Source organism: Physeter macrocephalus, chromosome 7 (assembly GCF_002837175.3).
Source record: "Physeter macrocephalus isolate SW-GA chromosome 7, ASM283717v5, whole genome shotgun sequence".
Lineage (NCBI taxonomy): Eukaryota > Metazoa > Chordata > Mammalia > Artiodactyla > Physeteridae > Physeter > Physeter macrocephalus.
This window is the reverse complement of record NC_041220.1, coordinates 55,910,501-55,937,184: the sequence shown is the minus strand read 5'-3', so window position 1 is coordinate 55,937,184 and position 26,684 is coordinate 55,910,501. Positions and strand designations below refer to the sequence as shown.

At 32.6% G+C, this 26,684-nt stretch overlaps 1 protein-coding gene across 1 annotated transcript in view; it reads right to left on the bottom strand.

The window, feature by feature from the left end:
* Positions 1-26,684, bottom strand: part of GABRG1 (gamma-aminobutyric acid type A receptor subunit gamma1) — a 69,873-nt gene that overhangs the window by 5,660 nt on the left and 37,529 nt on the right. The window contains exons 4-8 of the mRNA XM_024132003.1: positions 13,712-13,932; positions 12,784-12,866; positions 9,428-9,565; positions 9,151-9,303; positions 5,095-5,306 (exon numbers count right to left, since the gene is read on the bottom strand). Coding sequence (XP_023987771.1) covers positions 5,095-5,306; positions 9,151-9,303; positions 9,428-9,565; positions 12,784-12,866; positions 13,712-13,932 — 807 coding nt within the window. The remainder of the gene's footprint in view (positions 1-5,094; positions 5,307-9,150; positions 9,304-9,427; positions 9,566-12,783; positions 12,867-13,711; positions 13,933-26,684) is intronic.

Below are 26,684 nucleotides of genomic sequence, written 5' to 3'. Positions count from 1 at the left end.
TGCCAAACTAAGCACAGATTTTCTCCTATCAACTTTCACAAAATCCCAGTTATTTATCAGTCAGAATTTCAAAAATTACAAAATCTACATCAATGTTTAAAAATAGACATGAGGTGGATTTTGGTGATTCTGAGCTGTCAATTTTGGTACTCCAAGAATTAGAAGTTAATGGAAATAATTATCAGAGGAAAGTAAAAAATAGAAAGTTAAAAAAAAAAATTCTGAGGGTTGGTACCAAGGCTGTGAAGCAGAGAATTGTATTCTCACTTGCACATTTGTATAGTTTGATTTGTTCATTTGTTTCAACCATGCACAAGTAAACTTCTCACTGTATTTCACATTTCACCAATATCAAATAATCCTTCTTAGGAACTTTGCCAATTACCATTACAGGAAAGAAGGTTTATAATTTGTGAAACTGTATTGATTCATCTTTTCATTATTTTTGTGCTCTGAAACGTAGAAGAATGTTTATTCATATAGATATGCACTGGCTTAAAATACGATATTTTTTTGTGTGTGAAGAAAAGGTTATGGTTGGGTATTGTGGGCAAAAACAAACAAACAAGAAACAGAAAACAAAACCTTCCACACATTATTTCCACTCCAATACCCTAATTCCGCTCTCGGTAATATATGACTTATTGAACTACTGCAATAGTCTTTATCTCCTTGCTTCTTTTGCCATTCAAGTATATACTCCATGCTACTTACAATTATCTTTCAAAAACATAGAAGCAAATATGCCATCTTGCTTAAAAACATGCATGGCTTATCAGTGCTGACAGTGCAAAATCGAAATTTCTTAACATGGTACTGGAGACTTTCCACGTCTCGGCAATAAACCACTTTTCTACCCTCAACTTGGGTATTTTCTTTCCTAAGATTCCTCTTTTCTATAACACTGTCCAAGAGAAGTTTTTGCAATGCTTGAAGTGTTCTGTATCAGTATTGTTCAATATGGTAGCCACTAGTTACATGTAGCTATGAAGCACTTGAAATGTGACTAATGTTACTAAGATACTAAATTTTAAATTTTGGTTGACTTTAATTAATTTAAATCAACCTAGCCATATGGCTAGTGGCTATTGTATTAGACGAAAAGCCTGAGAAATATACAAATCTACTTTTTATTCTTATATGTATGCCTCAACTTGGCTTACATGGTTCCTTCTCTCTTAAATATTCTTGATAATTTGTTTTCCTGAAAACTGCAACTTATTCTTTAAAGAACTACTTCAATGATGCCATGCTTTCTTTGTAATTTTCTCTATCAAATTCCCTTTGGAAGAGTTAGTTTACATACATTTTGAATAAATTATTTACAATGAAATGAAAAAAGGCCACCCACTGCACTGTTGGCTCACAATGACATAGCCTCTTCTCAACACTATGTGCTTGTTAGTGCTTCACAGACCATATTACATGATGTCTCAAGATTTCCTCTGTGCATAGGACAGGCCACTTAGTTCAGACTTTGTGGTACCTATCTCTATTTCAATAAGAACATCTTTAAATATTCTTAACTTATATCTATCATAGAAAATATTTTGCTGCCAAAAAGGTATTTGAAACCAGTCACCTAACTGCTACTTCCTTATAGTGTCTTTATCTACTTTTGATTTTTATATTGGACTGTTATTTGTACTGTACTTTATTATCTTACATTTACATTTCTAATGTATTTTTCCACAACTAGATTCAAAGATCCCTGAAAGCAGAGAACACATTCTGTCATTATTCTCTTCATAGTGCCTTGTTCATGGCTGGTGAAATAAACTTCCTTCATTTAACATTTTAACCAGTTGAGAGATTACAAATAAGTTCTACCTCAAATGGGTAGATCAGGCTCCTGATGTAGGTATAACATGGTTTTCTGAGATTTTTTTTATCATCAATGGGCTATTTGAGTTTCAACAAGAACTACTCTTTAGTTAGCTGGTTTACTACTATTGCTTTTCTGAGATCTTTACATGTTTCATAAGGATCTTGATTCTATACTTCAACATAGTTAACTTACCAGATTCTCTTGAAAATAGATATTGATACAAACACACCTGAATCATATTCTTAATGAGCAGAAATAAAAACCCAATAAAATATATTGGATGGTAATATGGACCAAGTCAAAATGTCCCTGACAGTCACAATAAAAAATAAAGGAGAAAGAAATAAAGAAATATGGACATAAGTAAAGGACAGAAGGAAGAAAGAGATAATGGAAAGAAGGAAGGAAGGAAGGAAGGAGGGAGGGGGAGAAGAAGGGAGGGAGGAAGGGAGGTGGAGAGAGAGAGCAAGAAAGAGAAAGAGAGAAAAGGTCCAATATATCATGTGGAGAGTAAGGTAGAAAGCATCTTTATTAATTTATATTTTTCTTAGAGGGGTCATTGAAGCTAAAAATCTATTGTGTTCAAATATCATCTCTTCCTGAGTAAAATAAATTGGAGTTTTCTGGGATTCTCAGCTAAGCAGTCAGAGAGATGTCAAGAAGGGGATTTTAGTTTCTTTTTATAACAGACATGTTGACTTTTCAGTGACTCTAGGCAAGATCTTTGGTCCTGGACTATTGCCATAAATAATTTGGTGAAGAAAAGGGAAATGCTGGATTTTAAACAACTCAGAATTTTGAGCCTATAAAATAAAGTCGGCAGATGGAAGGACAGAGAGATAGAGAAATAGGGAGGGAGAGAGAGAGAGAGAGAGAGAGAGAGAGAAAGAGAATGAAGATAAACTCACAAACAATTAAAACAAGTGTAAAGGCAAGATGCTGCAAGATTTCTGGGTCTAGGCTTGCATTTGATCCTCCTGGCTGGAACAGAAGAAAAACACAGATTCCACAAAGCCCTTAAATAGAATATTTTGAGACAACAGCAAGCAGAGCTACCTATTCTTTATAAAAGTGTGCTCTGATTTACCTGATTGGCAGGACCATATGGCTAAACACTGAACTAGGCAGGGAGTCAGATTTGATTACTGATCCAATTTTTCACTTAAAGTGTCATTTTGTATTGAAAAAGCTCACGAAGCACATAACTGAACAGAAAGAAACTACTATAGAATTTTATTTTGGACGGCTCTAAAAATATTTTTCTTACCAAGGTAGTCAATTACATGTCAATTTAACTTTTGATATTTGCAATTTAATGCTTCAAAGCTCTCATTTATTTTTTATTCCTTAAATTTTCATCTTTAATATTTTGCTTCTTGGGTTTGGTGCTAAGTTTTAAATACTCAACATACAGACATTTTTTTTTCCTAAATAACTATTCTAGAACAGTGCCTAGAACATGGATGTCCTTAATTAATATTTGATGAATGAATGATTAAATGAACGTCATAATTTTAAAGCTCATACTCCAAAGTTTCAGCTTCCTGAGTAAATGAGACATCTGGTAATGTGGTTGAGAGCACATGAGCTGGAGTCAAACTGATTATCTGTAGTCCTACAATAGCCACTTATTGTTTGAGTAGCCTTAGATAATATTAGTACCTATATTACATATTCTTAGAATGAAATTCTAGAATCCATGTGAGATTGTACATTGTCTGGCTTATAATGTTAATTATTTTTATTCTAAACATTTTCATTCACAATTTCCAAAAATAAAATTGTCAAGGTAGTAATCAAGCATAGCTGTGGATGAGTAAATGATGAAATGGAAAATCCAGAGAGGATGTTTGGCTTGGATTAAAGGAAGATAGTAGAAAACCTGTGTTTTTCTTTACCTAAAAAATTAGCAAATGGATTTTAAAGTTGAAATCATTGCCCCCTGATGCTTTGTCCACTCAGAGGCCATAATAAATCCTATGGATAAGCTAAAATCATGTCAAGTTGAGAGAGTCACATGTTAATTCTACCATGTAAGTTCTGAAATGTGTACCACCAGCAATGTGCTCTCCTTCCTTGGGATATTGTGGGAATCTGGAACCAAATACACAAGGCTTTGGTCCTTGGAGTATAACATAAAAAGTAAAATATAATTTAAAAGTATGGTAAAGTTTTATAAGGAACTAATGAAAAATGGGGGAAGGCAGAAAAAGTATTGAATCCTAGAACTTACAAATTTAGAACATAACATGAAAAATCCCATGCCTCATTATGTACATGCTATGGTAGGTTTACAAGCTTGCCACTCATGCATAACAGTTTTATAGAGTTCTCAAGTATGTTGGTAGTTTGGAAAAAATCTGCTTTAAAAGCATTTATTGGAATTAGCAATGAAGTGTCTTTTTTGTTAATATTGGAGAAAAAGATGTTTACTTTTCTGAGTCCTATGAAAACAGGCAACATAAAGGAAGGATTACAAGCTTGACCTCTGTCACCATAAAAGACCTGGGTTTGAGTCTTGGATCCTTCACTTCCTAAGTTTGTCCTTGTGCAAATTACTGAACTTGTATATATAAGGTGCCTATGAGCATAAATGAAATTATGCATATAAAGGAGTTCCTGGAATACTCAGTGTTAGATATTACTTTAAGGTTGTTATAATTGCCATTATAAAAAGAAATTATAGTTAATCATCCAATACTTAAGTATTTTAGAATCAGTAGAGTTAATTCTAATTTATCAACTTGATGTGATGTAAGTTAAGGTAGATATATGCTTAGGAAGGGGGAGTAAGTGAGTACAAATATACAAAAGCCAAACAGATATCTTTTCTATGACATAGAAAGCTATGTCTTTCAAACACAGCTGAATACTAACATTAAAGAGAGATCTTTATCTCTAAAAATTAAGTTAATTTTGTGGGGTACCAGTGTAAGAAGTCCAAATCCTATCACAAAAATAGATTCAAAGAGAGAGTTTAAATAATTTTTAGGTACAAAGAATTTACTACTTTTGGAAAATTTCACAGCATAATAGCCACTCTTTACAAAGGTGATCCAAAAGTCTTTTCTAGGGAAAAATATAAGAATACTTTTGCTGGTGGGCAATGTTAGGTATTCCAGTTTCATCTTAATATTTTTTTTAATCTTTTGTCAAGGTACCACTAGCAACCATTATCAGTCTAAGAAAGTATAACATGAGAACTCAAAAGAGTATCTCTAACAGTAAATTGTTGCTTATAAAATAGAATTTATTTTTTAACATACCGAGGCCTTATTTTTTAGCTTTCTTTCTCTAGTAGTCTTAACTTTTTTGTTGCTGGTAAAATAATGCAAGGTACCATACTCCATCAAAGCTGCAAAAACAAAAATGAAACAAACAGAAACAAAGAGATCCATCGCAGTCACATAAGAAACCTTAGGTAAGGATTTCCTGGCAATTGTACTTAGAGTTGTCATAGTCAGAACTGTAGTGATACCTGTGGAGGGAGGGAAGAAAAATAAATGATGAAAAATAAGTTAGACCATTTTTATTCTTCCAACTGATTTGGCAATATTGTGAGCAGAAATAAACAATGGAAACAAAAGCATATAATGACTTGTGATTTACAGAAAAAAAAAATTCTGGTAACCATAGCTACATTGTGTTCAAGGTGTTCTTTGTGTCTCTGTGAGTTCTAATCATCTAAATTCTCCAGACCGCAGGTAGTTGACTCCCCATACCTATTCTTCCCTTCCTCCATAATAATAGACTATCCAATTTTTAGCTAGTCTGCACCTGCCTGAACGTACAAATTTATTTGCCAGCTTCTTTTAGCTATGTGTGGCCACAGGCTGAAATCTAGCCAAGAAGAATTAAGTCAAGGGTGTAAACAACTACCAAAAGATGTCATTAGAAAGATAGGAAATGCCCTTCTTTCCCTCTTCCTAATTGTATTTTGCTGGAATACAATAGCCAGAGCACCAGAAGCCATTTTAGACCTCTACCCAATTTAATCTACAGTGATTTGAAGTTTCCTGCCACACACAGTTAAAAGTAATCCAAACTACTGTAGAATTTTTTTTTTTATAACTTGAATTAGACCTATTTTTTTCATCTCGGTAAAGAATAGAGGCAAAATGATATCAAGGGAATACTTTAAAAGGCCAGAGTAAATCTTCATGTTTTGAAGAAGTCAACATATAAAATTAGAATACCTGCCTGGGCCCCAGCCCTGTGTATGGATCTTTGAGGGTATCTGTTTCTCTTTATCCATGGCCTTCTTGTGGTTCTTACCACTGCTAATTTTAGGCACCCTAACTCACAGCTGCACATGTTATGTCTCTTTTGATCTAAACTGCCTTAATTCTCATTCTTTGCCTCATGAAAGAAGGCACCATTAGTGGGATTGTTTTCTCTCCAAAAAGTACTAAATATAATGCCAAATGAATCTTAATTTGGTCAATTATTTATAAAGTGGCAACATCTGGGTTGAAAAAAATAGAAAGTGCCTCTTTGGTATGGTAAAGGCAACATCCCCCTCTTTCCCTCATGTCTACACTGAAACATGCCTTAATAATAATTCCTTTCACATGCCCATCTTTTTATTTTTATCGCTTAGGATTTAAAAAATTAAAGATGATAAACGTATAATGAATTGGAAGTCATGGAGGCAAATTAGGTTCAAATTCTGATGTTCCCACTCTTCACTCTGTGACCTCAGGGAAGTTTCTTAACTCCTCTGTGCCTCTCATCTAAAAAATGGGCACAGTAATGTAATAAATTTTGTATATTTATATAAAAGGTATTTACTTATTTTTTAAAGTAGATGTAAAATCTTTCTTCCTTTCTAATACTAGCATTTAAAATTTCCCCTCTAAGAATGCTTTAGCTGCATCTTACAAATATTTATATGTTAAATTCTTATTAAAATTAAGTTTGAAATATTTTCTAATTTCCTTTTTGATTTTCCTTTAACCCAAGAGTTATCTAAAGGTCATTTAAAATTTTTCCAAATAAATGAGGGCATTTGTGTTATTTTTATTCATTTTTATTCATTTTATTCATTTTTAATTTACTTTCATTTTGGTTAGAAAATATACTCTGGAAAGTTTTAGTCTTTTGAATGTTATGAGATCTTGGTTAATGTTCTGTATGCATTTGAACATATTGTGTATTCTGTAGTTAGGTGCAGTGTTTTATAAATATCAATCAGGTTAAGTTTGACAATTTCATTCAAATTTTCTACATCTTAATTGATTTTTCCATGTAGTTATTCTATCAGTGAAAGAGAAAGAGTATTAAAATGTTCAATTATTATTGCAGATTGTGTATTTCTCCCATTATTCCTGACAGTTTTTGCTTCAATTTTTTTAAGCCAAAATTATATGTAAAGGCTTTTCATATGGTAAGTGCGAAATAATTTCAGTGACTACCAGTCTTCTCTCTTCCTTGATTTGTGCACTTTTTTTTAATAACTTATTAAATCATAACATTCCCATAGTCAGACGAAGGTGGCTTTCCCACGGTACTCCTGGCTTCCATAAAAATGTCCCATCCCAAGCAGAAAAAAAATCTTAAAGCCAATGTGTTCCTTGATTTCATTATCAATGATGGAATTAAATTTCACTGTACTAAAATACTATTACATTTCTATTGCATAAATTAAGGAAAACTATAGCAGAACTTAGCTTCTACACATTTATTTCTTTAATTTAGTAATTATTATCAGTTTAGCTTAAAAATAATATGGTGGATTTCCTATTAAAACATAAACACCCCACTAAAACATGAATGTTTTATGTTTTAACATGAACATGAGCACATCACAATTTGTTCACTGTTAACACTGCAGCACCTAGAATGCTGCCTATTTCACATAAAGCATTTGATAAATGTTTGTTAAAATACAATCTTGAATAAATGAGCTCAGGAAATTGTCCTTCAATGATGTATGTATGGATGTATGTATGTACACTTAAAAAAAAATCCTTGATCCTCCAACTACATAGGGTCCACAGTTGTAAGAGATAGTCTTTAAGTTAGATCTGGCTATGGCTTATCTTTATAGTTGATATGGTAATATTAAAAATATGAATTCATGTAAAAACAATTCCACTATTGGTTATTCTCTTTCATGACACTATGGCATAGGCTTTTGGCTTCATATAACCCTAATTGTAGAAATAATCTATCCAAATTTTCTTTGGGAAAAAAATATAAGAATAATATTTAAGAACAAAATATAACATTTGTTATACTCAGAGAAGCATACAAAGAAACTAAAGTAATTTGATTACCTCGGAACATAAAATAATTTGAAATAATTGTAGGAAACAGAACTCAGATATGAGTGCATTTTATCCCCTAGCTATATCTACACCTCTATTTACAGTCCCAAGGAGTTGAATTTCCAAGTATAAAACTAGGTACTTCAGGTTTTATCTTGCTGCTTTTATGTAATTTGCATTTTACTATATTTACTAAATGGAGTTAGTCACCAGCTACCATAGAAACCACATGAAAACCTCTTTATTGTTGAAACTAGAAACTGTCCCAACTTTCTTTATGTTTTTAGGACACAATTATCAGTAGTGAGATTCATATCTTATACTGATGTTGGGAATTCATCAATTAATCAATAATTCATCTTTGTATATCAATACATAAATTTAGGTTATCATTTTCTTTTAAACAAATGTATAATAATTAGACACATTTTCTTATGACTTTATTGAAACACATTGCTAAAGAGAAAATGAAAAGTCTATTTTATCAAGTATGAATTACAAATTACCCTTTTAATCAGTGTTATTGTACAGGCAACTCTCAAAAATATTCACAGACTAATTACACATTTTATAGATCACAGAAGCCTGGAAACTTCTTTTTCCTTTCAGCACCTGCCCTTTGGAACCATTGACTGTTCATTAGCACCATTGTAAGAGAAGGGGATTTCAAAGCTTTCTAAACACACACCAGTCAATAAATAGTGGCTATTAGTGATTTGGCTAAAAAATAAAATCTTGATAAAAAGTGATTGAAAATATTGATCACATTTAAGATTCAGGGATTATGTATGATTTTCATGCATTAATTCTTACTTAGTTTTTATTCTTCCCTTGACCTATATTAAAAACATTTCTGAGATTTCAAGCTCTTTACAATTCTATTTCCTACTGTTTCATATATTCATTTCAACATCATATTGCACTAGAGTATCTGTCCATTTTTGTCAGACTGCAGTTAGAGGAATATTTCTAACATATTAAACTGTATACTTTTATCACATTAAAATGTTGCTAAAAGTCATATGACACTATAGCATATATTACATGTCATACCCAGTGATGTTCTTGCAGGTACTGCATCTTTATTGATCCAAAAAGACACCCAAGAAAGAACAACTGTCAGAATACATGGAATGTAGGTCTGAATAGTAAAATATCCCATTCGTCTGCTCAGGTCAAAAAAAATTGTCATGATAATATAGTCCCCTGGAAGAAAAAAATATTTTATTTTAGCTATAAAATACATATAAATATAGGATTCCAAACCATAGATTTAAATACAAATGCCACTGATGCTAGCATTCATCACTGATTTGTATTTCCTTCTTACCAGAGATTGTGTGAGAGATTTCAGTTGTGTTCCGTAACCCTACAAATGCAAATTGATATAATCTCCAGTATTTAGGATCAGCCACTTCTACAGAAGGCTTTTTCCACTTATACTCAATTTCATTTTTAGGGTATCCATCTAGGTAAAAATTTAAATTAAAAATATATACATTAGCAGATCCAAATCTGTTACTGTTGTAATACCAACATCCAAAGACAAATTCTTTTGAAATTCTTTCTCATTTTTATTGTATGTCAAATATAGAAAAAATACTGCATAATATTTATGAGTATAGTTTAAGGAATAATCATAATGATTAAATAATGATAATCCATGTTGACTCCCTTTAAATCAAGAAATAAAATATTGCTAGCCTTGAGAAAACCATGTGTCCACTCCAATATAGTATTTCCCCTCCCGACCACAGGTAACCACTAACCTGATTTCTGTGATAATCATCCCCTTGTTTTTTTGGTTATAGATTTTTTGATAGGCAATTCTGAAATATATAGCTTAGCCTAGTTTCTTTTTGAACTCTGCTTGTTAACATACTGGATGCATTATTTTATATCTTACTTCTTTTAATATCATATTTGTAATAGTCATCCATGCTGTTTTATGTAGTAGTAGTAAATTTGTTCTATTGTAAAGATGTGCTAAAATTTATCCATTTTACTGTGTCCACACTTGTAATCTTTTCTGTTGGCTATTACTAACACTGCTGTTAGTTATGTTATTGTACATGTCACAAAACATGTATATGCAAAAGTTTCTCTGGCATATATACCTAGGTATGGAGTAGCTGGGTCGTGGATTACATATACTTCCCATTTTATGAAACAGCGTCAATCTGTTTTCCATAGAGAGTATACTATACTCATCTCTCACCAACCAGAGTATGAAAGTACATGTGGATCCATATTCTCATTAAAGTTTATGTGGACAGTCTTCTTTATTTTCACTGTAGAGTGTACTTTATTTCACTTTTTTCCTGATTATGAATAAAACCTAGAAAAATTTTCACGTGTTTATTAGATTATTCGGTTTCTTCTTTGGTAACTGCTTGTCAATTGCCCATTATTTTGTTAGGTTTTCCTTTTTATCTTTCTTTTATCTGAATTCTTATTTATATTCTGGATACTAGACCTTTGTTATTTATGTTGAAAATGTCTTTGCCTTCTCTGTAGCTGTCTAGAATGGAAGTGAATTCTTTTAAAAAGGATATGATTTTGTTTCTGCTACACTTCCTGGAAATCCACAAGGGTTTTTTGGACCAAGCGAAGGAAATCTGGGAAAATCCATGTGGGGCTGGGCTTGTGGTTAAATCCTCTCAAGGAGTTAATTCACCCTGGTATGCTGATTGAAGAGACAACTTTCCTTTTAGACCTTAGTGTTTGTATGTGCATGTGTGTGTGTACGGGGCAGGGGGCGCTCCTTCTTGATACTCTAAGTGTCCAGCCTTTTGCAACCCAGATGTATGTAGCAATCATGTTCTACTACATTTCCAATCCACAAGGCTGTCAAAATCGAAGCTCAATTTTATCTTTTTTTGGCAAATGTTCTCAGGTTACAAACCTTCTTACCTTTCTGGTTTCAACTTTTAATGTGAATTTTTGTGGCTGAAACTTCTTTCCTAGTGATCACTTAAAGGTTTTTGAGACGATTTTAATAATAAAATGTTTTAAATTGTTTTAGATACAAAGGTTAATCTACCATATTACCGGAGTGAAATTCACTATCAATTTTAAAAAGTTCCGAAACAGAGTATCATTTCCCACCAGGATCCCCTAATCAGCCATGCAATGAAATTGCTCTCATCTTTGTTGGCCTGTATAAGGATGTGTTTCCTCTTTCATTTCTCCATCTTCTCTCTCTTGTTCTAAAGGTTTAGCATCTTGTTTTTCCATATTTCCCATTCTTTTTCATTGGAATTGTAGAAGTAATAGAGTATAATCATAATATATAGGAATATGGGCACAAATAGAAACAGGGAGCTAGTTACTTAACCACTCTTAATCTCATGATGTTGACTTGTAAAATGGGAGCCATAATGAAATCTTCCAAATACATTTGTTGTGAAATATTAGATGGAGAAGGCTGTATCCTCTACTGGACCCCTAATAGAGTGCCTGAAAAAAGATAGCTATGATTATTATATTTATGTCAGTAACACTCAATTGCACTAACAGGGATAGGATATTCCCAATAATGGCAATCAAAGCTAAAGAGATATCACACCAAGAATTCAGTCATGATATCTAGAGGAGAATACAGTAATTGCTACATCTTGAAATATTTGTGTATCATCTAGTCCTTGAATGTTCCTTTTAATCAAGTCTTTGCTGTTATTTGGCTGTTTTATTCATTGAGAAGTCAATGTTAGAAAATCAGAACAGTGAGAGATGAGACTATGAATTAAAAAGGACATTTTAGTGATATTAAAATTATTAAGAAAGTCAAGAAAATCCTTAATAAATGACAGCAAGAGATATATGGGAATTTTTAAAGTGAAGAAGCAGGATAATATTTATAAATACTTATAATCTACTCTGAATAAATTCTAGAATGTGATATCTGAAAAAAATTGAATTTTAAAAAAGGAAAAAGCATTATACAATTCATAGACATAAGCAATATTTTTAAAGTCATTTTAGGGGTTTTCAAGACTTGCTCAATTATATATTATGTAGAAAAACATTTTTATAAAGATATATGTGAGGATAAATATGTTAGTAAATATAAAACAAAACTGATATTGGTATAGAAAGATTATAACTAGTTCTTTGCAACAAAATACTAAGTGTTTGTATCTAAATTATTTCTCACTAATCATTTCTCTGTGTTTCATTCATTCTTTTGAATAAAATAAATTTATTTATACCTTGGTTTTTCCAACCCATTAAAGTGTTCTCAAATATTTGCTACTCATATAGTAAATGTTTTCCACCAGTCCAATTAAATATATTTTAAAGTACAATGTAATAAAGTTAAATCTGGCCTCTAGGAAGATGAATAAAATTTGAATCAACTTTTTATTCATGGCAGTGTAAAAACATCTGAATACAAATCTATCTTCAGTAGTCCCTTATTTAATCAAAATAAGAAAAGGACATGGATATAACTAAGATTTGTAAAGAATGATAAAATTTATATATTTACTATGGATTTATTGCCACTTTTTAATTTAAAGCCAGAAACAAATATGTCATTTGTAATTTTATCTAAGACAGTTAAACATAGTCTACACTTCTGAAAATTGTATAAATTGTAGTTTATCTCATTTTATTTTACATTTTTAAATAAACAAGATCAGAGGCTATAAAATTCTAAGAAAAATCAAGTATTTTATCACTTACAACTTGAAAATTCCAATGGACATGAATGTTCATCCATAGGAAAGTTATGAAGCTGAAGGTAACATTCTGCATTAATTGTCAATCTATTTAGATGGAAAAATAAATATTAAATAATGAGAAATAATTTCAGGCATTAAAAATCTTTTGTCTAATTTTTAAACGTGATTTTGGCCTACAATAATGGACTGTGATACACTAGAAAATAATAATAATTCTGAAGTCTCAAAGTCTTAAGTAGTAATATAATAAGATTCATAAAAGAATAAGAAAATTCTGACATTTTTCTCTCCAGCCAACTAAGATACCTCATAATTAGCTCAAGTATGATCTCTGTGTTTACAGTTAAAAATTCCTACTTCAGGATCTCAACAAACACATACGTGCACACACATGCAGATTAACAGAGTGTACCTGGTTAAGTATGGTGAATTTTTTTCTTTTGACCATAAACATCTTTCCGTTAAAGGGATGATTCTTAATGAGTCGATATGTTCAAGACAATGAATTAAATAAACTTGAATCTTACACATCGACCCTCATTTAGTCCTATGTTAGGGATGTTTTACTACACCACTGAAAATCAGAGTATTTTAAAATGTTATAGCAGGATGAACTCCTAGAGAAAAATCTCTGTCAATCACTTGCCCTATAGATTAAAAAAAACATAATGTTTGTACCACAATCTCTTCTGCTTCAAAGAGGGGAAATCGAAGAGTTTTTCCTCTTTGCTTTCAGTTCTTTTCACATACTAGTAACTCCGAGCTTAAACAAGTGTTTCCACAATAGTTCACCATTTTAGATTTTAGTGTATAAAAGAAGCTTCATATTTCTTACTTTGCAAGTTTGAAAAATGGAAATTTATGAGTTGATCAAATATTAGTATGGAAAATAAATTAGAGCAACTACAAGTTTTCTTAAAAAGTAATACCTTAGAGTATATAGAACTCGTCCATCATTCCAAATTCGAAGAAGACGATTAGGAGTTGTTATCCAATGAGCATCAGATTTTCTTGAGTTTCTGAAGAAAGTGTCAGGAATCCAAATTTTTCCAACCATATTACTGTTAAGCATAAGCACTTTCATGGTACTATTGAATTTTAGACGACTATCAAACCAGGTTTGGGCAAAAATTATATCTATTGTATATTCCTAAAAGATAAAAAGAAGAGTAATGACTTATAATAATAAAGCCACTATTTTAGACATTTTCTTCAGGTTGAATTTTTATAAAGTTTCTGTAAGTAAATAGCACTTAAACTCAGTCTTTTTTGTAGCAAAAAAGTATGCCATTATCTTAACCTTTTCTTTTTCATTGTTTACATGAGTCATGTAAACTAAAATCCAAGATTTCTCGTAATTACTGCTGTCCAGTGTGGCTTTACATATTTTTTTGTAAATTGTATTCAAGATTTTATAATAGGTAGGATATAGTTATTAAACATAAAGGCCAATCATTTTCATGTTAACAATTATATTAAATTTTGTGATATTAACGAATGCTTAAGTCACACAAAATGTCACAAGCTACAAAATCAAAATGCAAACACTCGCCAAATTATCTAAAAGCCCTTATCTTGTCCTTTGTCCAAAAAATTAATTTCAATTATTTAGATCCACTGTTTTCAAATATTTTAAAGCAATCATACTCACACACACACATACACAGACACACACACACACACACCCTATTAAGCACTTATAATATGCCAAGTATTCTGTTGAGTTTTGCAAGTATCCTGTCATTAAGTCCTTACTACAGCCCTGTGAATAATTACTACTATAATCTTTATTTTTAAGGAACATTTATTAATAGAGATGTAAAAAAATTCTCCCCACATCAAAGAGCAGATGATATGAAAACTGAGACACTGCAGGTTGAATCCCAAATCCACATAACTAACAACCACATATAATGGTGGTCACAGTGAGGCCAGATGAGTGCCATAATTAGAGCAAAGGCTCTGCCCATAATCAGCAAGTGACTGTAAGTAGGAAATTGCATGGTTATGAGAGAATTCTTAGGAGTAGATGATTAGGTATAATCTACCTTTATATCCTGACAGAATATCTACCATATTATAAGCATTAAAATTTATTTGATAAAATTAATGAATAAGAATGCATATTTGATGCTACTGAGAAAAGAAAGTGATTATATGTATGTGTGTGTAACTTTGATATTAAAAGAGGAGGAAGAGAGTAAATTGAAAGATATGAAGTTTTATATGAGTCACTTGAGATGGGAGAGATTTGTTACTCAATCTTGATGTAATACTAGCTCTTGTCCAATTTACCTGGAGAGAAATATTTATAATAAATGGAATTATAATTGGGAGCTTGACTAATGAATGAAAAAAATTTTTAAATGGTAGAGAGAATAATAAGTAAACAGATTAGGAGTCAACTTGTCAATAGAGAAGTTGAATCAAATCCTAATTTCCAGGCAGGATATTTGTAATTACAATTTACTTGACTAGAATACAGAGAGTAAAGTGAGTGGAAAACCTCCTTTTATCTATTTTGGTGTTTTTGTTTGTTTGTTTTTGTTTTTGTTTTGTGGTACGCGGGCCTCTCACTGTTGTGGCCTCTCCCGTTGCGGAGCACAGGCTCCGGACGCGCAGGCTCAGTGGCCATGGCTCACGGGCCCAGCCGCTCCACGGCATGTGGGATCTTCCCGGACCGGTGCACCAACCCGTGTCCCCTTCATCAGCAGGCGGATTCTCAACCACTGCGCCACCAGGGAAGCCCTATTTTGGTGGGGTTTTTTTAATTGAATAAATTTGACATGTAACTTTGTGTAAGTTTAAGGTTACTTTAGTTCATTTATATATTGTTATATGATTAACGTTATAGCGATATTTATCACAGTATTTAATTATAGTACGGTATTATTGTCTATATTCATTATACTGTACATTAGATTTCTATGGATTAGTTAATACTCCTTATAAATTTATACTTTTAAACACCATTATTTTATCTATTACGTATGTACAGTATTGCAATTTGGGAAAGCCACATACATATTAGTAATTATTTAAAATCCAACACAGGCCTAGACAGTATGTAATTGAGTATGAAATGTATGTTTTATAAAGTGACTAATATGCATAGATAAATTATTATGGATAATTTGTCCCATATAATAATGTAATTAGTGATCATTCATATATTTAACATCTACAGTGTGTCGTTCATTGTTTTGCATAGATGTGAAGACATGAGGTCCCTGTACACAAAAACATTGCATCATGACCCCCTCTTCACATAGTCTTGGTTGCCATTTAAACAGCATTCTATATCAGAATTACACAGTGCTTTTGTATGGGATTGAACAGCAGATACTGCTTAAGATAAAGGAAGAAGCTAACATACCCACCAGGTTTATGGTTTGGCAAATATCCAACATTCGTTGGTAGAGGAAACCTCAAGCTACTTAGTAGGTATATTTGGCTTCAGTATTCCTGACTAACAGGGCATTAAAGATTGCACTTGAGAAGTAACTTATATAAGGCTGGGATATAACAAGCATCTGTGAATCCTGCTTAGCAGCTGGCAGGATCCTCTATAGCGCACCTGTTTATAAATGTGCCAATCACTGTTGGAAGAGTTATAACTTCCAAAGGGCCAAATTCTTCCAAGCAGAGGTTTTTGGGAAAGTGTGAAGTTTTTTTGTGTTCACAAGTCCCTCAATATATGTTCAAGAAGAGAAAGATACAGAGCCTGTCTTGATTATCCACCCTTCCTAAACTTTTTGCAAAGGCTAATACTTCCAAGCTCTTTTAAATTACTAATCCTTAATAAATGCCTCACTGAGATGAAAAGTTATTAAAGTCTGTGCCATTTTATACATAAGTGAAAAATCCAATTTTGTTTGCTCATTTGTATTAGTGTAATTTCGAGAAAATAATCAAACTGTGTTCTTGTACTTCATGTTCCGATTTAGAGGTTATAATTACCTGCATAACAAATAAGCAAAAGAAACATGAAAAGGAACTTCTATTCACTGAGAACAAGTAGCTTGTTGAAGAATAGCTTCTAGGATAAACATTTTGAGATGAGGAACAGTGCATTTAACATTTGAGATCCAACGTACATTATGAAACTTTGCTTCCTTGCAAGTTAGCCCAGAAAATAGCATTAGTGAATAAAGGTGAAGAAGTGAGCCATCTTGATTTCTAACTCAATCAGTCAAACCATAACTGATGAAAGTTCATGTAGTGCATTCTTCTACTTCACTGTCAGATTTGCAATTATGTGCTGTGTCTAACATTTTAAAGCACTGGTTAATTCAATACTTTTTAGTATTGGAATTAGTCTCACTCAAAATACAGACCTAAATAATTAATTTAGGTGCATAATTACATCATGAAATTGGGTTGATCCTGATCTGATCTTAGCACCTTGACATTAGTCTCTCCCTAAAGTATCTATTCACACGGCCAAAATATGATGGGCCAATAGTTAGCACTAAACCAGATACTAAGGCTATAAACATGTAGAGAAAAGGTACAAGTGTAGTTAATCCCCAGCACAAATAACTTTAGTGATAAAAATTCATAGGATTCTGCCCCACTTTGCTCAATTATTGTAAAAGCACCACTTCTTGAAACTGTCACAAGATAAGTAAAATAACTTGGTGTTATTCTATGTTTTCAAATGAAAAAGAAATAAGGAAGGAGGTTATGTCAGGTACTTAAATCATTGAAATCAGTCAGCAGTACATTGAGAGATATTACAAAAGCAGACATAAATCCTGAGTTCAGTTATCAGCCCTTTGGGTTCTATTTTTATGTCTCTAAATTTAGATTTCCAAAGGTACATAACACCATGTGCATTCATCACTTAACTTTTTAACAAATATTTTTCAGTGTCCGAGTTACTTCTGTATTGTTCTTGGTTTACAAAGATGAACATGAAGATTTCCTGTTATGAATATATAAATAATAAAATTGGAAATTAATAATGCTTAGGGGAGATAGAGTTAAACAGAAATAGAAACAATAGAGATAATTTTCAGCTATGGAAAATTAAGAAAGACTTCATGACAGAAGTTGTATTTAACCTGAACTGACTTTCAAACACAGCTGAATACTAACATTAAAGAGAGATCTTTATCTCTAAAATGTAAGTTAATTTTGTGGTCCACTCTTTGTTACAAGTTCAAATCCTAACACAAAAATAGAATCAGAGGATTTTTCTGACATATCAGTATGCTACTAGGATGTTATTTTTCACACTATTATTGGAAGTGCTGGCTTCTGACGTTTACTTCGGTAGTTTAGATCAAGTTGTGCATATCACAAAGCTGAGTGCTCTACCCAGATAAGCCAAAGCCTGTGGCAGGATTTGCACAATTTCCATTATACAGATTTGTCATGATTTCCATTATAGCAAGATGTTAAAAGTGGAGACATTTAACAAGTTTTCTCTACTTCAGATTTTAATTAAACTGCAGGGTAACTGATGTGAGTTCAAATTCATTGCCAATCTAAAACCTAAAACTTTAGTACATTATTTAAAGCCTTTGGGCTGAAACAAATATAAAAATAACACAACTGAGTAGGAGGTAGGGCATTGTCTTTAATTGTATACATAATTGTAAATACTTTTAAGATAAACAATGACTAATACTAATACATCAAAAGTGTGTTGTAGTTAGTGTAGTGTAGTGAGATGTTATGATGTAATCTAAAGAATTACTGGTTGGGTGGAGTCAGGAAATCATGTCAGTGTCCCAGTTATGTGACTTCTTAGAGTAGGGTGCTGACCATGTCCTTTACTCTCTCTCACTGGAAAAATCAGGGCACTATGCGAAATTATCATTCTGATCTTTCCCATCTCTAAGGTTTGGTGATCTTGTTCTAAACATAAATAAGAATAAAGGCTACAATGGACATGGTGTTGTCCAGTGACACATTCTCATAAAAATACTTCTGATCTATAGACATCTTTGTTATTTTAATTTAATCCCACCTAATTCCTGCTAAATTTATAGCTGAAAATGGCTCAAGCCAGTGACTGCAAAAACTGGTTGACCAGAAATCCCCAAAGAGCATTTTCAAAATTCTGATTCTAGGTCCCCATCCCAGATTACTGAATCAGAATCTCACAAAGCAATACTGAAAAACTGCATTTTTCTTAAATGCAGTTTGGGTTTCTATAAGTTTGGAAAATTTCGACTTAAAATTCTATCACTTCCTCAAGGCATTTCTATCCAATAACTAGGTTTCTGACCCAAAAAAAGGTAAAAGTAAAAGAAATAAAGAGAGTTAGAGAGAGAGAGAAATCCATAGATGAGATTTGTACAGAATTCCTCAAACTGTACAGTTTGAGGAATATATATAATTTCTATATATAAACACTGTATGAGAACATGTGTTTATGTGTGTGTGTGTATTTAAGAAAACTTTAACATTCAACTAATAAAGGTACCTCAACAGAATTTTACATGTAATCTTCAAAAATGGTGAAATATTATCCCTCTGAAGTTATCTTAGGCCATGTTAATTATCACCATATGTGCTAAACTGCTTTTTCTTAGATATTCATTGTTTTTCTTTTTTTTAAAGAGTATTATTAGCAACATATTAACGTTTGTCATTCTCCTCATGTAAATAAATTTTCTATTAAGAAGTGAAGCAATCAAAGTGGTTGCCTAATAACTTTGAGTTTATCATTGAAAGCCCTTGGTAGGTACCATATAACTCATATAATTTGATTTTAAACAAAGAGGTGAAAAATGTATACTCATAAGATATAGTTATATCATCTATAACATTTGATAATTGAAATAGTGCCTTGAATCAGGTAGGCAGGAAGCAAGGCTACCTACCTTTTAATCACATGTATGATTAGGTCCTTATTCTGGCAGAACTTTCTCCCTAATCCTAGCCTGAGGCCAGAACTACCAAGCAGTACAGGCCCATTCTACAACATTCTCTATCTACTAATTCATGAAGGACTCAAAATTGTAACTAACCTGGGAGGCAGATCATTAAAAAAGAATTCAATATAGACACCTCCAAAATCTGACCAAGATGTTAGATAATGGATTACTAGATATATTATGGTACAAATACTTCCCCTAATATCATGCAACATTTAATGATATTTTTAAAAAGTAGATAAGTGGAATAACAGTCATGATATAATAAGTAGAAAGATACAATGTTATAAAAATATGTATAATATTAATAGTATAACATTTGGGAAAACTATGTACATGAAGTTATTAAAATGGTAGTTAACAATGGTGACCACTGGATAATCATAATCTAGAATATTAATTTTTTCTTTTGCCTAAATGGAATTTCTAATTTTCCAATATTGGTCATGTATTTCTTTTATAATAAGGAAAAAATCCTATTTTAATGAAAGATTTTAGAAATAAAATAGCATAGGGTCACCATTTGCAACTTAAAATATGTATAGGTTCATACACAGAATTTTCCTGGGCCTTCCTCTTCTGTATCAATCTAATTTGTTATTTTTTAGATATCTTCCCTACTAGGTTTTATACTTCTCCAAAGGAAAGAAGCCATATATATTCTAACTTAGTAGCCAATGTACCAACTTTCACAATACAAGTCCTACATAAATAAAAGACAAATAAGACCATAAAATAAAAATTTAAAAGTGTTTTTTTAACTCAAGAAATAGTAAAATTATTTTAATAATTTTTGGAGGTTCAGAGGTTATTTTAACTTCTTTATTCTAAGAGCTTTAACTTCCTATTCATGGGGCAAGAGAGCATTCTGGATCAAAGAAGTACAGAGTTGAAATATTTATAATTTTTAATTTTATCTCTGCTAGTGTTGAATCAAAGTTTACCTAAATTCTATATTATTTTAAAATAAAGTCTGTGAAAAGAAATAGATTTTAGAGTATTTAATGAAAACAATAAATCTTAACATAATATGCAAAAGAAAAGAAATTAAAACTATGGTAACAAACTTTAAAATATTGTACAAACCAAACAAATAAACTTAATGTGTTTGCTGTTTCATAATTCCTAGAAATAATATAGCTGGCAAGGAGTGACCGTTTCCTGTTAATATAGTAAGAGGAAAAAACACGGTTAATTTAATATGTAGAAGCTATGCTTGAGGCTTTATTTCCTTAAATCTGGAAGCAGCAGGAACAAAAAAGAGAGAAAAGGAAGGAGAGGAATGAGAGGGAAGAGAGAGAGAGAGAGAAAGGCAGAGACAGAGACAAAGAGAGATGGAAAGATGAACCTATGAACATTAGCACCTATTGTATGAACCATGCTGAAGAAATGTGCTCCTTGCAAGAAATTCATGGAGAAAACAATTCTCTCTGAGCACCAGCTTTCTCAATATATCTAGAATGTTTAAACCCAAGTTATATGTCTAGGGAGTTTATTATCAAAAACAAGTCTGATAAAATAAGGGAAAATAACACAAGATTAAACTTCAGTTCTCACCATTCTCAAATAGATTATTTAACTATACCTCACCCCCTATACACACATTTGATGCTTGGCCATTCCATTTGAATGATGGAACAAAATTTGGTTTCTGGGAAAATCTCTTATATCCCATCCTGTATTTCCATACAATAATGATTAGTGTTTATAACTTTCGTAGTTCCATCTATGCTTTTAAAGAATATTTTTTCTTTTATAGGGAGCAGTTGGATTTTCCTTTTCTGGTAAAAGGAGTCTGAAAAGGGGCATTATTGTTAAATATTTCTATACTGGACAGCAAGAAAATAACTTGTCTTTTGCTAAATTAATTTAATCCTATTTGTGTACTGCTCTCACCAGCATTGTCATCTCCAGCAGGTAGTTACTTTGGAGTCTAGCCCAGCTTGTGCCCTGGCTCCTTTCTAAGTTGCCTTCCTCATAACTTGTGTTTTCATTCTTCAGCCCTGTCTCCATTACCAAAACCAATCGCAATTTCACGCTGGAAGTATCTATTCAGCTTCGGAAGCATATTCTAAGACCATGTGACCTCTGACCCTGGCAGTTAGGATGATATAAACTTAAGTCCTACAGACATGAAATGGGATCTTGTTCTTGAACAGTTTTTTATAGCTGTTTCTCTCTGGTCTGACACTTTCAAAATGCGTATATTGATAATCTCTTAAATATTGAACCATATAATGGTGTACCAGTTCCTATGAGTAAACCCATGTCCAAATTATACATGGAATTTTCAATTATAACTGTTTTCTACTTATTCCCCTTGTGTTATATACCTATAATATCATCTTGGATTCTCTGGAGATTTCATTGATTTTGACTTGATTCAGAGAATCGCTATAACCATTGAACGTTGTTATTTGCTACCAGAGGATAAGTGCAATTGTTTAATTATCCTGAGACATTTACCTGGAAGAGTGAAAATATATAATCTCCTCAAAACCTGAAAAAATAGGAGGTTAAAATACTTTAATTCCAGTCTAATAACCTCTATTAACATTTTTTGCCTTCAGTTTTGATTGTATATTTCTGTTCTGTTTACAATTAGATAGTTTTAATTAGAGATGCATAGTTGAACAGCCTCTTTCCAAGTTAGTTTTTCAATCTTCATTAGTGCATCTGTTATTCACTTTACACTTAAATTCTCAAAATAGAAATCATAGAAACGATCTATTTATTGACTGATTTATTCATTCTTTCAACATGTAATTATTAAATATCTATTTTTTGACAGTGACATCAGGATTGAAGCCATTAATCTAACCCTGGATTTAAAAAGAAAAGAAAAGAAAGACATATCCTATTGTAGAATGATATTGCTTTCAGTCTTATCAGTAATCTACAGATATTATTCTATGTAGCCAAGCTTAAAATGAAACAACCATTTTGCACCAAATAAAATTTTGCCTCATTTGAAAAAATAGAAACATTAAACCTATGTATTAATTTTGTTCCTTATCAGTAACTTAAGTTGTATGTGTAAAGAGGGAAAAAACACTTGCTTGCTTAATTACACTCACAGTCAAAGCAATTTTGTTCATTTTATAATAACTGAATTCTAATTTTCCTGCATTGTTTAGTTAAAATAGTCTTCTATGTAAACTGTTCCTTAATCCCTAGTATGACAATGCTTCTCTTTTAATAAACACTATCAAATATTCCACAGTTTTTTTTCTTATATGTGCTTTAGTATCACCAATTTTAATAGTAATTTCACTTAATTACCTTTTTTAAAAAACTATCACTGTCTAAGGTTACAAGTGTGTAATTTGCCCCACTGAGAAAACTAAATATTTAATACCATGAAACTTTTATATAGGAAGATCATCATAGAAGCCTCTTGATAGCCATTCTTGTCAAAATTTTTCTGGAATACTAATTCAGTCTTGAATTCTACTTCTTCTTTAATGACACATTTTTCTTTAATGAATTCATTCAAATTGAAAACAAAAGTCCCAAATAAAACATACACAATGCAGGAAAATTTAGACTTCCACATGCCCAAATGGGCTTATCTAAGTATTGGTTAATTAGAGACTGAATATTTTATGATTTTTTTAAAGAGAAAATTAACATTTTAGTAAGGCAATACTTTATGAAATCTTATATTTGCATAATGTTAAATCAATACACACAGGTATATAGACTGCTTTGTCTTTACAAAAACGAAGAGGTTGTATACAAATTTGTTTCGGGTAGAAGTACTGTTAAAACACTCTTTGAAACTTTCTCTTCCCTTGCTTTATCTTCATTTTCTTGCCAACTATGCTGTTTAATTTACTACCTCAATTTCATCTTTCAGGTCCTTAAATACATTGGGTTGGCCAAAAAGTGCCTTTGGTTTTTTAAATAAAAATAAAAGGCATATTTTTCATTTTCACCAAGAAATTTATTGAACAACGTATTCGCCCTTTTGTTCCACTACCTTTTGCCATTTTTCAGGCAACTTCATAATTCCATCTTCCCAAAACTTTTCATCTTTTTGAGCAAAGAACTGTTCCAGGTGCCTTTTACAGTTTTCCAGGGAATTGAAATTTTTTCCAGAATTTTGTAAAGACCGAAATAAATGGAAATCTGAAGGTGCAGTCTCTGGTGAATACGGCAGAAGAATCAGAACTTCCCAGCCAAGCTGTAACAGTTTTTGCCTGGTCATCAAAGAAACATGTGGTCTTGTGTTATCCTGATGGAAGATTATGCATTTTCTGTTGACTAATTTTGGATGCTTTTCGTCAAGTGCTGCTTTCAGTTGATCTAATTGGGAGCAGTACTTCTTGGAATTAATTGTTTGGTTTTCCAGAAGGAACTCATAACAGAGGACTCCTTTCCAATCCCACCATATACATAACATCACCTTCTTTGGATGAAGACCGGCCTTTGGTGTGGTTGGTGGTGGTTCATTTCACTTGCCCCACCATCTCTTCCGTTCCACTTTATTGTACAGTATCCACTTTTCATCGCCCACCACAATTTGTTTTAAAAACGGAATGTTTTCATCACGTTTCTGTAGAGAATCACACGCAGAAATACGGTCAAGAAGGTTTTTTTCACTTAACTTATGTGGAATCCAAACATCAAAGTGATTAACATAACCAAGGTGGTGCAAATGATTTTCAATGCTTGATTTGGATATTTTGAGTATGTCAGCTATCTCTCATGTGGTATAATGTTGATTGTTCTCAATGAACGTCTTGATTTGATCCCTATCAACTTCAACTGGTCTGCCTTACTGTGGGGCATTGTCCAGAGAGAAATCTCCAGCACGAAACTTCACAAACCACTTTTGACAGGTTTGATCAGTCACAGCACCTTCTCCATACACTGCACAAATCTTTTTTTGCGTTTCAGTTTCATTTTTACCTTTCTTGAAATAATAAAGTGTAATATGCCAAAAATGTTGCTTTTTTTCTTCCACCTTCAGTATTAAAATGGCTACACAAAAATTCATCAATTTGGTAAGTTTTTTTTTTAATACATGCTGATATGACAGCTGTCACAATACAATCTAATAAAATTGTTTCAAATTAAGTTAAAGACAACTAAGAGCTACCAAAGCCATCCTACAGGAAAAAACGAATGAAAATTTTGGCCAAACCAATATATGTTCCTCAAGGTCTGATATTTGTTTCTTTCTCCTTCTCTCTTTACTTTAACACTGCTTTCCCAATTCCTCAGAGGTTTAGCTAAACCCTGATAAATATTTGCTCCAGCCCTTTCTCCTGACTGTTGGCTCCTATTTTCAGACTCTCAAATTCAACTTATCCCAAGCCAGTTCATATTCATTTGCACTAAGGCAACAAAGATGTCCATTATGGTGTGGCCAAAATGCTGTCAGTATGGTAATCAGTATAGGCAGCTGTGAAAGTTAATGACAATCATGTGAACATCATATTGAGTAAGAGAAAAACTGAGCATGACTGTAATACTATAAGAATAAGCAGACACAGACAAGTATATAATAATGGTTATTCAGGCATAAAGTGGTTAAGATCAGTAATAAAGAGACAATTTGTTGTAATAATGAATAAATGAAGTTAGGGAGAAAAATCATCAAAGTGTTAGAGAACTATCTTTGCATGGTGTTATGGGCTAAATGGTGTCCTCCCAAAATTCATATGTTGAAACCTTAACCCCCCAGTACCTCAGAATGTGACTGTATTTGAAGATAGGGCCTTTAAATAGATGATTAAGTTAAAATGAGGTCTTTAGGGTAGACCCAAATTCAATCTGACTGCTGTCTTTATAGAAGGGAAAATTTGGATACACAAAGAGCACCAGGGAAACACATGCACTGAAAAAAGCCCATGTGATGACACAGCGAGAAGGTGGCCATCTGCAAACCAAGGAGAAAGGCCTGAGAAGAAAGCAAAGTTGCTGACACCTTGATTTGGACTTCTGTCCTTAAGAATTGGAGACATAAATGTCTGAAATGTCTGTTGTTTGAGCCAGCAGTCTCTGGCACTTTGTTATGGCAGCCTGAGAGTGTAACACAGGTGACCAAATCAGAGGAGATGAACATAACACATGATTGAGCTCATTGAATGGGACCAAGTAGTTTGACTCACAGAGATGGGATCATTAGGGTTTGGAACAGCACATTTTCAACCTATTTTAAATAATGTATGTGGGTTATATTGGAGTTATTAATTATGTCTTTCAAATGGTAATGAAAACTATTCTGTGTATAAGACATAAAGCATAGTTACAAACTTTTCCATTTTCCATCCTAAATGACCTTTCCTTGACATTTTCTCATATTCTCTCTTGCTCATATTTCTCTTTTACTCTCTTTCTTCCTACTCTACCGCCAAACTCTTATCTCATTCTCTTCTAAGTCAAGTTTCTCAAAATAGTAGTTCATAAAATTAACCTGCATTCCCACTTACTCACCATCAACTTGAAATCCACACATGATTGCATGTCTATCACTGCAGAACCCATATTTCTAGCTCTGTGACAAGAAGTTGGATAGGAGACCAATTCTGAGGATGGAGGAGAGACGTACGATTCAGCTGTTATTCTTTTCTTTCTTTCACTTTTCCACTGAATTTCACCTGAGATAACCAGTGCCATATAACCAACACCAGTGGGCCCAATTTATTCCATTTATCACTGGATTCTCATATGTGTTGACAACTGATTATTAGTTCCTTCTTTTCCATTCCCTTTTCTTCCTCAGGTTATACAATATCATCTCCCTGGTTCTTCTCCTACCCTCTGACTTTTCTGAGTATGTCCCTTTTCTGCATTTCTCTTTCTTCCACCTGTATTTTACATGCATTGACCTCATTATAAATATCATCTGATTCTCAGATCTGTGTTCCTCTTTTTTTTTTTTTTTGTGGTACGCGGGCCTCTCACTGCCGTGGCCTCTCCCGCTGCGAAGCACAGGCTCCGGACGCACAGGCTCAGCGGCCGTGGCTCACGGGCCCAGCCGCTCCGCGGCATGTGGGGTCCT